General features: G+C 34.4%; 2 protein-coding genes across 2 annotated transcripts; one reads left to right on the forward strand and one right to left on the reverse strand.

Moving 5' to 3' along the window:
- Positions 1 to 1,295: 1,295 nt before the first annotated feature.
- On the reverse strand, positions 1,296 to 4,188 carry LOC133336727 (transcription factor grauzone-like). Its single transcript, XM_061545008.1, has 4 exons — positions 4,051 to 4,188; positions 3,012 to 3,985; positions 2,547 to 2,949; positions 1,296 to 1,586 (listed from the first exon to the last, which is right to left on the reverse strand). Exons 1-4 carry the CDS (start codon positions 4,177 to 4,179, stop codon positions 1,332 to 1,334), a joined length of 1,761 nt encoding a protein of 586 aa, XP_061400992.1. The 5' UTR covers positions 4,180 to 4,188; the 3' UTR covers positions 1,296 to 1,331.
- Positions 4,189 to 7,175: 2,987 nt separating this feature from the next.
- LOC133336728 (mitochondrial ribosome-associated GTPase 2) lies at positions 7,176 to 8,376 on the forward strand. Its single transcript, XM_061545009.1, has 2 exons — positions 7,176 to 7,313; positions 7,381 to 8,376. The coding sequence occupies exons 1-2, from the start codon at positions 7,176 to 7,178 to the stop codon at positions 8,374 to 8,376; spliced, it is 1,134 nt and encodes a 377-aa protein (XP_061400993.1).
- Positions 8,377 to 13,989: the final 5,613 nt, after the last annotated feature.

Raw genomic sequence — 13,989 nt, forward strand, 5'->3', positions numbered from 1 at the left:
TTTAAAACGGCTTGTCACTTTTTCAAGGTGAATCCTTTTTAATGACTTCGGGCACTCAAACGGTGATTACACTGTGCGACACGAAAATTTTTCAATGGTTCTAATGTACCAAATATGTTTAGTTGGAGTCCCTGGACCACGAAAATACCTTTGGTTTTTCTGATTCACTTCGAAAATTTATTTTATAACGGTAAATATAGAGAAAAACGTGGTTTCATGGATTTTCAATTTAAAACTCGAATAACTTATTTACTTTTTAACAGATTTATATTATTCTTCTTTTTCTTTCGAAGAGTACAATTTTTCCTTTCAAACAAGATATATACTTGGTAAATCGGTTGAGGATTGGCTGAGTTACAGCGGTTGAAATGTGAAAAAATACGTATAAAATGACCAAATTTACCTTTCTTCGGGCTGTACGATGAAATTATGATATCAAGCCATATAAGTTTTATTCTATTACGGGGAAGAAAATTAAATTAGCTTTCGAAAATGATAAAAATCAAAAAAATCGGTTAAAAAATGTATGACTTATACACATTTTTGTATTGATTCTATGCATATTTCTAAAGGAACTATGGGTCTATCTCGTTTCCTTTTGCCTGTTGCAAACATAACGGTTTATAACAGGAAAAGATACAGACCCATATTTCCTTTAGAGAATATGCATAGAATCAATACAAAAATGTGTATAAGTCATCCATTTTTTAACCGATTTTTCTGATTTTTATCATCTTCGAAAGCTAATTTAATTTTCTTCCCCGTAATACAATAAAACTTATATGGCTTGATGCCATAATTTCATCGTACAGCCCGAAGAAAAGTAAATTTTGTCATTTTATACGTATTTTTTCACATTTCAACCGCTGTAACTCAGCCAATCCTCAACCGATTTACCAAGTATATATCTTGTTTGAAAGGAAAAATTTTACTCTACGAAAGAAAAAAAAGAATAATATAAATCTGTTAAAAAGTAAATAAGTTATTCGAGTTTTAAATTGAAAATCCATGAAACCACGTTTTTCTCTATATTTACCGTTATAAAATAAATTTTCGAAGTGACCCAGAAAAACCAAAGGTATTTTCGTGGTCCAGAGACTCCAAATAAACAGAATTGGTACATTAGAACCCCTGAAAAAAAAATTTTTGTTATTTTGTAGCACAGTGTTATTATACAAATGAAAAATATGCCAATTTTTTAACAAATCGCAAAGGAATTCGGTTCCTTACTTTTAGTATTTCCCAAAAACAACAAGCATTTCTATATGTGTATATACCAATTAACATAATTGTATTTATTTGTTTTTTTTCTTAATATAAAATCATTGCAACTAATTGCCATTCATATTTACTGTTACTGGAAAGTAATGGGAGGAATTGTTCGTCGTAGTCGTTGCTGTTGATGTTGTTGTTGGCGGCTTAAAATTAGGCGGTAAATTACCGGAATACTTTTTACGTCGTGCCTCTTCCCATTCCGCGGGATGAGCCTTTTTTCGATGATTGTGCATATTGCCATTTGAGTTGAAGGTTTTCGGACACCATGGACAGGAATAGAGCGGTGTGCCGGTGTGTGTACTCATGTGGGCCTGAAAGTGTTAAAATAAAATCATAAATTGAATTGGCATAATAAACAAAATATAATATATTGTGAGTGTTAAAATGCAATGGGTCTCTATAAAGAACAATTGGTATCGACAAAGACCTGTGTCCAACCAATTGGTCCTATTACTTCTATACAGACCTATTGGTCTTTAGAATGTCGTGTGGTATCTATGGTATCTATTGGTATCGATAAATACCTGTGTCCAACCAAATGGTCCTATTACTTCTATACAGACCTATTGGTCTTTAGAATGTCGTGTGGTATCTATGACGGCCAATTGGTCTTTATAAAGACCTGTGGTCTCAATATCGACCAATTGCTATTAATAAAGAACTTTTGTCTCTATATCGATCAACTGGTCTTCAGAAACACCTGTGGTCTCCATATCGACAAATTGGTCTCCATAAAGACCTGTGGTCTCTATATCGACCAATTGGTATTCATAAAGACCTATGGTCTCTATATCGACGAATTGTTCTATGGTCTCTATATCGACCAATTTGCCTTTAAAAAGTCCTCTGGTCTCTATATCTATCAATTGATTTTCATAAAGACCTATGGTCTCTAAATCTACCAGTTGGCCTTTATACAGACCTGTACATCGTCTTTATAAAGACCTGAGGCCTATATCGGATCATTTCGTCTTAATAAAGACCGTTGGTTTCTATACAGAACAACTGGTCTTTATAAGGACCTGTGGTCTCTATATCGATCAATTGGTATTTATAAAGTCCTGTGACCGACAATTGTTCTTTAGATAGTCGTTTGATGTTAAATACAGATAAATTCGTGTTTGTAAAGACCTGTGGTCTCTTTACAAACCAATTAGTCTTTGTAATATATATTTTAAATTTCTAAAGATTATATCATAGTGTATTTAACACAATTTTTAAATATTTTTAACTAAACACAATTTTCCCATAATTTTAATCAATGTATTTACCTTCAAATTATCCGATCGCTTAAATGCCTTCTCACACATTGTACACTTGAAATCATATCCCATTTCATGTGTACAGCGTATGTGTTTTTTTAACGCTCTCATATTCGGTGATACTTTCGAACATATATGACAGGTGTAATCACGTTTGCCACCGGGAGGATGTTGTAAATCTCGATGACGTTTCAGATTAAGGGGTCCCGCCAATATCAGACCACAATCATCACATTTAACCGTTGCAGTGGGTGTGGCCGTCTTAGGTTCACTTATATTATCATGCTTCTCCATATGACGTTTAAATGAATTCGAATCGGGCATTGTTTGACCACAAACTTCACACACCTTGGCATAGATGTTCAAATGGACCACACGATGATGTTGTGTTAGAACATATTCGTTGCCAAAGCTACAGGAAAAAATCGAATTTTCTATTAAATTTGAAACTTCATTTCATTTTTGGTTACTCACAATTTACCACATTCACTGCATGGATATTTTTTCTCCTGTTGCGGCAAGTGTGTCAGTTTATGTCTCTCCAATTTAGATTTTTGTACAAATTTCTTATCGCAAACATCACAACAGAACTTCTTCTCCTCGTGGAGTTTCATATGGGCCCACAAACAACGTCGTTGTGTTAATACCTTACCACACTCCTTACATTTAAAGTATTCGGGATTTAAATGGAAATTTATATGATCCACTAGTAAACTGCGATCATAAAATTTCATTTCACAACATGTCACAAATCCACGTTCATTATGCTCTTTACTATAATGTTTGCAGAGCAGTGGGAATGTATCGAATGGCAAATGACATTTGTTGCAGGTTATTTTATAATGTTCTTGCAGAAATTTGTCATGTTCCAGGCGATTTGTTTTAGGTTGATAATATGATTTTCGCGCGGCTGTATTCGATTTCGAGTCAAACGTTGATTTTTTACGACCCCGTCGACGTGGTTGTAATGGATCGGGATTTATACTACCATCATCGGATTCAAGGCTTACATCGGATTTTGTTTTAGCAGCCGATTTGTTTGACCTTTGTATGAGTGGCAAATCATCTTCACTATCACTGTCCTCGCTATCATCACTATTACCACTAAAATCATCCATAAATTCCCGATCATCATCTGTCAGAGATTGTGATTTATCTTTCTCGTCCTCGTTATCACTATCGATTTTTGGAACAATTGCCGTCTCTTCATTTTCTTGTTTTATAACAATGGCAACATCCAGTGGTTGTCCAATAACTATTTCAGGTTCCAGTAGATTTTCCAAAAGTAAATCTTTGGGTTTACTTTCCTCCTCCAATGGATCTATTTCGGCTTTCAACAGCGATTTATAATCATTGTGGGCCTCCTCGATCCGTGTATAGAAGTTATGAAATCCATTTAATTCTTGCCAGCAAGTTGGACAAAGGCATGACTGAGGAGTTATGGTGTCCTGAAAAAGGGAGTAAAAATTAGTTTAATTTTTCTATATTAAAATTTATTGTTAATCATACTTACTATGGGCCACAGATGTTTATCAATCAATTTTTTGATAGACAACTCTTCCCATTGCATCGAATCGACCAGTATACATTCCGATTCAGCTACATCTTTTATGGATTTCAAACACAGTAAACATTCCACCATTTTTAATCATGAATCTTTTTATGTAGCCCAGCTATACAGTGATGGAACAATGTATGTAATGGATTTTTTATGCCCAATTACGTAGAGATTTTAGCCAAAAAATGAGATTGAATAGGGAGGCATTTTCGAGCTATTGGATATAAAGAAAAAATTAATGAAAATATATTTATATTTATTTTTGATGCACGAAGACACTGTAATTGAAGACTGACGGATTTTGAATCCTCGTTTTCGATATTAGCTCATGTGGCAGTTTCCATTGGGATAAATAAGCTTTTACATTATAACTATAAATCAACGAATCGGTAGTTATGATACTCCTGGGTAGATCAGGGTTCGAACTCATGAGCTTTGACTTCCACATTATAACTAAAAATCATCAAATCGAACCAGGAATGATACTCTGTGGTAGATCTTAGTCCGGACTATTCTAAACTCATCCCTTGACTGCAATCAATCAACGGGAATATTGATTAATACAACTGCCGCTCAATAGAAAATCACTGGCCGTGTGATCCTGAACCACAGATTCAATTGTTGAGAAATTTTCAATTTTGTTCTATAGACAGATGTCCTTCCTGACACAAAACCATCACCACACACTGAAACTGTCTGTCAAACCCTTGACTATATTCAGTTTCCTTGGTTCAAGCACAGACATGATGATGCCCGAAGGAATGTCTCAGAATAACTTTTGGTGGGAGTGACCCGAAAAAGACTTGACGCACAAAATATTGTCGCATAAACCCCAGGAAACTTATAACATTAAAATACCATTACACATTGAGATTATGAACTAATAGATCTATGGTTCCATACATAAATTTACATTACGGAATACACCTTATTATGTTAAAATACCTAGCTACCATTTACATCGACCATAGAAGCAATTTTGGAGACTGAATTTATTATCTTTCTGGCACTGCTGATAATAATTGTAATTCGTTCATTATTTACCGGAATAAAATTGAAATTGTTTATTTTTTGTAATCTAATGGGGAAAATATAAACAAAATGCGTCCTTCCCGAACAAATTGGTTCAAATTAACAATTCCACAAAATGAATGATGGGAACTATGTCAACGAATCCGCGAAATGGACTAGGGGAACTATTTCCAGTTCATTTGTTTGTCTAGTTCATGTAGCTCATTTAGTTCAATAATTCAGAATGTTGTCCAGTCAATAAAAAATCTCTCATATTAATTCAATTGTCCAATTATGAGGTCCCCAATATGGTCCAATAACTATTGAAATGGAAGTTTATCTGATGCTGCATCGAAAATATATTTTTGGGTGGACGCACAGGGCTGCCTTCGTAAGTAAGAATTGTGGTAGCTTTGCGGAAATTATCACATTCAGCACTGCATACCGGCCAGCCTATCGCTTTATCGATTTACACAAGGTATCTTAATTTGTTGCTCAAATTTTACCCGTTGGAGACTTGAGTCTTATTTTTGGTGGTTAAAGCGCTATAAATTGTCTTATGGTTGATCCTAATCCTAAAGAGATTGTGTGCGCCGCAATACTCTTTTTCGACATTTCGCCCTGGGAGGCCTCCATTGCATACCTCTACAGATCTGTCACCTCAACGTTGGACTGAATTTATTTTATGAGATGTAATGTACCGAAAATTCCTTCCTCCAAAAATTGAACGTTTGTCCGGCAGGAGAGCGGATTATTATTCCTCCAATATTACCTCCGATTTAATTGAAACAGTAAACATCGTAATACTCTGATCAAATAAAGTGCAAATATTTAAATCTACTAAAATTTAATTTCATTGTATTTTTCCATATTTCTAAACCATATTGATACATAAAAAACAACAAAAATTGTATGGACACACACATTTTAATTTAGCTTTATTAGACATTTAAAATTTTACAAAAAAAAAAGAGGGAGAACATTTTCACATGCTCCTTGTCCTTCTTCTACGTCTTGAAGCCCTGCCTGCTTGTCGCCGCCTTGTACGTCTAACTGGTGATGGACTACGTGAAGCGGCTCGTCTACGTCTTCTCCTCCTTCCAGCTGTAGCATCGGTTAGGCCCTTATTTTGTGCAGCCATTATCTGATAGGACAATTTATCGTCCGACGACATATTCCTCCAATGGTGCCCCGCTATTTTGGCAGCCTCAGATGCCGGAACATTTCCAATGCCATTATTAGTCAATTCTTGACGGTATTCCGCCAAGAAAATCATAAAAGGATTTCGTTTACTAACACCGACAGGCTTCTCCATTTTTTTAAACAATTGTTCAGAAATTTGAATTAACTTGAAATTTTCTATTCCACAATTAAAATTGAACTGAAAAATTTTTGAAGAAAAATTTTTTTTTTAAGAAAATATATATTTTATTTTCCAAGGCTTACTTATGTTGGATTTTTTTCTTTTATATAGTAAAGCAGGGAACAAGTGAAGTTTAGGGGAGTCAGTCAGGACCCTTATTACAATATGATTTGTTCTTTGCGGATATCAATACGCCATGAGCTATAGGCCTCCAAAATTTCGTTGGGGCCCTCTGATATATTTGTATTTCTTTTAAATTTTTCAAATATAAGCCATTGTGGTATTGATCCTAACAAAATAATTTTTTTTTTTTCAAATACTACATAAAGAAGTCGACTCGACGAAGTTTTAAGTTTATCGTAGAACACCAGAGTGTAGCTCAGTCGCATCTTATTCAACCTGTAACAAACATTGAAAAGCCCCTACCAGGGCTCTTAATCCTTAACAAATAGATGGGAACATACCATTTACTTGTTGTACTCCAATAATCTACTAATTCGGAATAGACATAAAAATCTGTATTGGATTCAGTCCATATCAAACCGGACTGCAAAATATCATTTGACTGCAACGTTGCGGTTACGTTCCACTATTTGCCTTTAAAGAACAGCTGATTACCAGCTGTTCAGTTCATGTGCATTTGTTTACAAATTTTTTGTCCGGCATTCCTCTACTTCATCTTGCAAAACACACAATCCGGTGAGAGATGTCTCTAAGACGTTTTTCCACATTACTTCTAAGGCGTTACTGTACAGCCAAGCCAAACAAGGAATGGATAAAGGACAAGGATATTGCGGTCACAGCACTGAGACCCAAAAAGGCGAAATCTGATCGGATATACCAGGTAAAGTAATGGATGATGTTGTGCAACTGTTCATCAATCTAACAGATATATTGGAACTAAATTACAGCACCAAAACTTTTCAGATATAAAAATGATACGAACGGTGGGCGGTAAAGGTGGTGACGGTTGTATTTCATTTCTTCAGCTGTGGTGTAACGAAAGAGCCGGTCCTGATGGTGGTGATGGCGGTAACGGTGGTCATATAATATTCGAAGCATCCAGCAATGTCTCAAATCTTTATCACATATCCAACAAAATCCACGGAGATGAGGGACAAAAGGGTACCGACAAAAATTGTCATGGCAAAAATGCTAAACACACCATCGTCAAGGTGCCCATTGGCACTATCATTCGCAATGAATCGGGAGAAATTATTGGTGATCTTAGTCGTGAGGGTATGATGTTTATTGCTGCGCGTGGTGGAGCCGGTGGCAAGGGCAATGCTTTCTTTGCCAGTGAAAAACAAATTGCTCCAAAAATATGTGAACATGGACCACCGGGAGAAGATTTCAATTATATATTGGAAATGCGTTGTATAGCCGATATTGGTATTATTGGTTTTCCAAATGCCGGCAAAAGTACCCTGCTGAATGCCATTAGTAGAGCAAGGCCCAAAGTAGCCCCATATGCTTTTACAACATTACGTCCAAATATTGGTATGATTCAATATGCTGATAATTTCCAATTAGCTGTTGCCGATCTTCCTGGCATTATCCCTGATGCACATCGTAACAAAGGCCTGGGATTGCAATTTTTAAAACATGCAGAACATTGTACAGCATTAATGTTTCTATTGGATGCAAGCGCACAGGAACCATGGATTCAATATGAAACTTTGTTATATGAAATGAGTCAATTTAGTGAAAAGTTGGCCAGCTATCCAAAAATAGTCGTAGCAAATAAAATAGATATGCCCGAAGCAAAGGAAAATCTATTGGAACTAAAGGAGAAAATTAATATGCCTGTGATAGGTATTAGTGCCAAAATTGGTACAAATTTGAAGGAACTCCTAAAGGCAATGAGAATAATCCATGATGAAAAGAAGGCTGTAATGAATGAATAAAGTGCATGATAAGTAAACAAAAATATATTGGGTATTCATCATTTTTTGGGTATTGACAATTGTTGGCAACTTTTACTTTATAGCTGTAAATTTTAGAATTTCTAAATTCGGTACAGGGTATTATGTCTTTGTGCATATGTTTGTAACAGGCGAAAGGAAGCGAGATATACACATGGTTCCTTTTGAGAATATGCATAGAATCACTTTCTTTAAGCACGTCCGTCCGTCTGTCTGTGCATGTTAAATTTTAAACAAAGTGCAGGTCGCATTTATTATCCGAATTGGATGAAATTTGGCACAGCTCATCTATTTAGCCCTATTGAAATTGGGAAAAATCGGTGCACATTTAGATATAGCTCCCATATTTATTTTCGTACGATTTAATGTAAATGGTGTACCAAAATCCCTATATATCTTTTGTTTTGCACGAAATTTGGGATAGCGTACTGAATTTTGTCTAGAATGATGTGTGTTAAGTTTCGTGAAAATCAGTTCAGATTTAGATATAGCTCCCATAAATATTTTCGTCCGATTTAATATACATGGTGTACCAAAGTCCCTGTATATCTTTCGATTTGCACGAAATTTGCATAGCGTACTAAGTTAAGGCTAAATTGGTGTGTGCTAAGTTTCGTGACAATCGGTTCAGTTTTAGATATAACTCCCATATGTCTTTTCTTCCGATTTGATGTAAATTGTGCATTAAAGACCCAACGTTTTTACACAATTTTGTACAATTTACTTTATATATATGTGCTTGCGATGATAGATAAATGGTGCACCAAACTTCTAATGTTTGTCCGATTGACACGAAATTTTGCACAACGAATCAATGAGACTAGAATGGTGTTATGTTTTTTTTTTTTTTTAGTTGGTGCAGATGCAGACATAGCTTCCATACAAACGGCTCCAAATCTGTCCTTATGAAGTGACATTTAGCATAGTTTGCGGATTGATGTTAGTCGGTTCACTTATAGATAAGGTCATCTATTTAAATTCGTTCAATTTCCCTCGAAGGAACATTGAAATAAAATTGTTAGCATGCATATGTAGAATATACCCAATGTGGTGAATGGCATCATATAGTCGGCCCTGCTTTACTACTTCCCTTACTGGTTTTAATTGCAGAATTTATATCGAGAGAAATAGAGAAAATTCATGGTACAATAGGTAGGTTAATGATACCTGCTGATTACAATAAAAAGGATATATAACAGCTCAGAAAACTTTTTAGGTCCATTGGCCGACTTATGAATATATTTTAGTCCGATTTCATGTAATGATGACCATCCCCTTTTCAGCACATCCCCTTTTTCAGCACATCAGAGGTAATTGTACAACAAATTGAACGACTATCGTGTAAACACATTCCAGTAGGCATATTCTGTAACTTTTTAACCACATTCGATATTGTTTATTTCACAACAATTTCATTTATTTGTTTTGTTGTTTTTACAATAACAAAAGAATTTTAAACAATATCGATAGTTATTAAAAGTTACAGAATAGGCCTACAGATCTGTTTATTAAAGTTTGAGTTGCCAACTACATTTTTCTGTATTTGGTGGCTAAAACAGCTGTTTCGCGCGCCCTATTCGAAGTACACAAATGTTTTGTTGATAGTTTTAAGATAATTAAATCATAAATAATTAAAAAATATTATATTTTATTTCCATTATGTCCTCCATTAATAACGAACACATATTAATAACTTTTGAGGAATTGGCCCAGTTGGAAATTGAGGACATTGCAATGTGCATTGATAAATATCAAGCCTTGAAAATATGTGAGAAGAGTTGCGCTCCTGCTGAAGATGTTTACAATTTGTGGGTGAAGAAATTATTCAAAGCATATGAGGCATCGGAATTTACACATCAAGATTGGATTGAGATAATTGGTTATTTGGAGAAACTATTGGATAATGTAAGTATAACTAATTGTTTTAAATGCTACGCTAAACAATAGGCTCTATATACCTATAGTAGTGTATTGAGGATCAATTTAGATTGTGTCTGTACTTGGTGTGACAATTAAGATTCCGGCCTTGGAGTCCGAAATACTTAATACGGATAAATCTTCTATTTATGTCAAAAAACCATTGATCAATTTGTATCAAATTATTTGTTTACTATTTATATTTCAGTTTATTAAAAATTTAACCACTTCAAAATCGGACACTAAATCCAAACAACTTCAACAATGGTGGTCAGATAGCCATGAATTCCTACAATGGTTACAGACAATTATTGGCGATTTGGAGATGAGTATTTTGTGTCTGATATTGGCATTTGGTTTTGAAACAGTTATTCAGACCAGTAAGTTTAACGAAAACGGGTACGTAATTATAGATATATGCTTACGGTTTAAAATACTAATTTTCTTTTGCTTAACAGAAATATGCAACCTTTGACACTTATACATCAAAATGTTTTACAAATACTAACCAAACATGTGCTTAAAATGGAAATACAAAAATCTGGAGATATCAAAGGTCTTAATAAAGGTAAAAAATGAATATTTAACCATTTGCAATTTAATAATAATACATTCTCTCAGTATTAAAATCATTGTGTGAAGTTGCTGCAATAATTTCATCAGCCGATATTAAACTTTCCATTGAAACATGGCGTATTGTGGCCAAAATTACGGGTAAATGTTATGAGACCACAATGGAATTGGATGTTGACTTGAAAAATGAATTCAATGAATTGCAACGAAATGCAACAGACCAACCAATCAGGGGTATAATAAAAGAATTACAAAAACTTTTTAAATTTTTTCAAGATGATGTAAGTTCGATATAAATTGTTTTTATTTAAAGTAAAAATAATATATTTAAATTTATAATTACTTTACAGAAATCGGCCCTCAATAATGATAACTTCTTAAAAGTTGCCCAATTTTATTTGAAATTAATCAAAATCATTGCTAAAAACTCTAACAAATTACCATCAACTGCGGAATATTTTGAAATCTATGTGATTTTTATACAGTAAGTAAGTTGTTCATATTATATCCATTTTATTTAAAAAAAAAAAATCATTTTGTTTATTTTAGTGAATTGCGAAAGGATATAAAAAGCAAATTACTCGATGGCATCCAATCCGATTTCAATGATATTTTGGCTTTAACAGATCAAAAGGAAATTATAGAAAAAGTAAGACTAAATACTTTTTATAACCTCCCCCAAAAATCATTTTGTAATCTTATTTCTTATTTATCCAAATATTATTCTGAGACCCCTTTGGAATCGAGTACACATTAAAACTTCATTAATAGATAAACATAGCAGACTTATTCGTTCTAAGGTTTAATTCCGAAGAGTAGGTATTTTCTTTTCAGAAAAGTTCATTAAGTTCAAACTACTTGGAAGTAGTTTGGGAAACCGAGGAAATTGTTGGACTTTTCAACCAGAACCTTGGAAGTTAAGGCATTTTTAAACCAAAGGCATTCCCTGGGAAAATGAATCCAATTACTTGAACTTTCAAAAGAGCCTGTGAATACCCCAAGGTATTTGGCTAACAAACCAATGGTTTACAAAGTAATATATTTCCCACAAAGAGGATGGCAAAATAAACTCCTAATATAGCTGAGGAAATTATTTCAATTAATTTTTCGCAGTCAAGAAGCCTCTGAAAAAACATTTCAACAAACCGTACAAAGTTCCCACCATAGATATATAAAGCCTCTGAAAACCACTACTGTGACGTTAATTACCTCCTGGACACGTGAACATAACACAGAGCTAGATATTATTATCGATAACCGAAGAATTCCGATAGTACAACATCCCAAAATACTGGACCATCTTCTTGAGGAGACAAGGATACTGTTAGTACAGCAACATAATGTGTTGCTTGCCAGGCAGTTCCTTCTGGCCTGCCATCTGCCCAGTCATCCCAACCACCACATAGTGGTGCAGGATCCTCCTCCACGACACATCCGGAAGGACATCAGACATTTCCGACCAGACATCCAAGACGTCATACCATCCGACCACAACAGATCGTCAATAGCTGCAGGTCTGAAACCGCTGCACACACGATCGGGGAATCAAGCCGTCGACGGATATTGCCTAAACAATGTCCTTAACAAACATACCACAGCAATCAGTGCCTTTGAAAAGCGCCTTTTCAGATCCACTAGAACAACTCTAGCTCAACTTAGATCTGGTAGGAGCACCATTCTAAATAATTATCAATCACGAATTATTTCTAGCACATGTGATCAGTGCCCAAACTGTCGCAGAACTCCTCATGACACAAATCACATATTTTCTTGCCCAGTCAGGCCCACAGATTTGCGCCCTGGGGATCTCTGGGATAGATCAGTGGAGGTGTCACAATTTTTGCAGCTTCCAACATAATATATTCACACCTACACACACATATCCCAATAACTCCAAAAACACACATATCATCATAACCAAAATACCCATATCCCATCATCACACTAATCCCGCACACTTTCCACACACTAATGAACCTATTAGAACAAATTTTAATATCTCTACCGAATCTACAGGGAAAAACACATGGTTCCAGCCGAACTGTTACAACAACCACATCGAAGCATGATTTATAAAAAAAGTTTTTTTTTCCAATAAATTAACGTTGTGGAGGGTATAAAAAGATCGAACTTAATTAAAGCCAATATTTGCATTTATTTTCTTATATTTAAAGCTCCTATGCCAGCATTTAATGGACGACAATAACAAGTTTACAAGTTGTGATTTAATTATAGAATATTTTAAAATTTGCTGTGATCAAAATAAAAAATATTCCGTGGACGCGGCATCCCTCATTCGAATATATGATATACTCTTCGATGGTAGGTTAAAATTTATTCAAATAACAATTAAAACTGTATTTACAAAAATTTGTATAACATTCTAGGTCCCCTTATATTTGTCGATTGTGAAAAATTTTTCAAAATTTTGATATATTTTGCAACATTGACCGCTCAAGATGATAGTGGTGTTCTACACTTGAAGTGGTGTAAACATATCACAGAATCTAACTGGCTTAAAGCCTACACAAGCTGTGAAATTTTGCGCATCTATTATGGGTAAGTGTTAAGATAATCTAAAATTATTAATTATTAATGATGAATTCTGTTTTTAGATACCTCTTTAAATTATCGGATGCAGATTTGCAACCTTGCCTTGAATTCTGGTTAAAATGTTGGCAAAGATATAAATCATATACCAACAAAGCAACTGTTAGCTATCACAAAAGCCTAACAGAAATTATTTTAAAAACCATTGTCACCTCAATACCGCAAAGCAGCCTAGAAACATATTTTGAAAATTGTAAAAACAAAGAGATAATACTACTAAAATGTGGTATTGAAAACATGAAATTACTTAACTATTTAAATACAAAGCTGACAAGCTATTTGAAACGTATACACAATGGCATGCTGCTGAAAAGAGAATATAATGAACTTGTGAGTAATAAAATGGCAAACACATTTTTCAATATTTTCTATTAAAATTTGTTGAATTTTTTCAGCTACACTTATTAGACATTTGGTCTCGCAATGAACAATTTGTTATGGTTGGCGTTGTAAAGGATGATCTAATGAAAGCCTTCCTGCAAATATTTTCCCTAT

This window comes from Musca vetustissima, unplaced genomic scaffold, assembly GCF_032173495.1.
Source record: "Musca vetustissima isolate MV318-11 ecotype Yass unplaced genomic scaffold, APGP_CSIRO_Mvet_v1 utg565, whole genome shotgun sequence".
NCBI lineage: Eukaryota > Metazoa > Arthropoda > Insecta > Diptera > Muscidae > Musca > Musca vetustissima.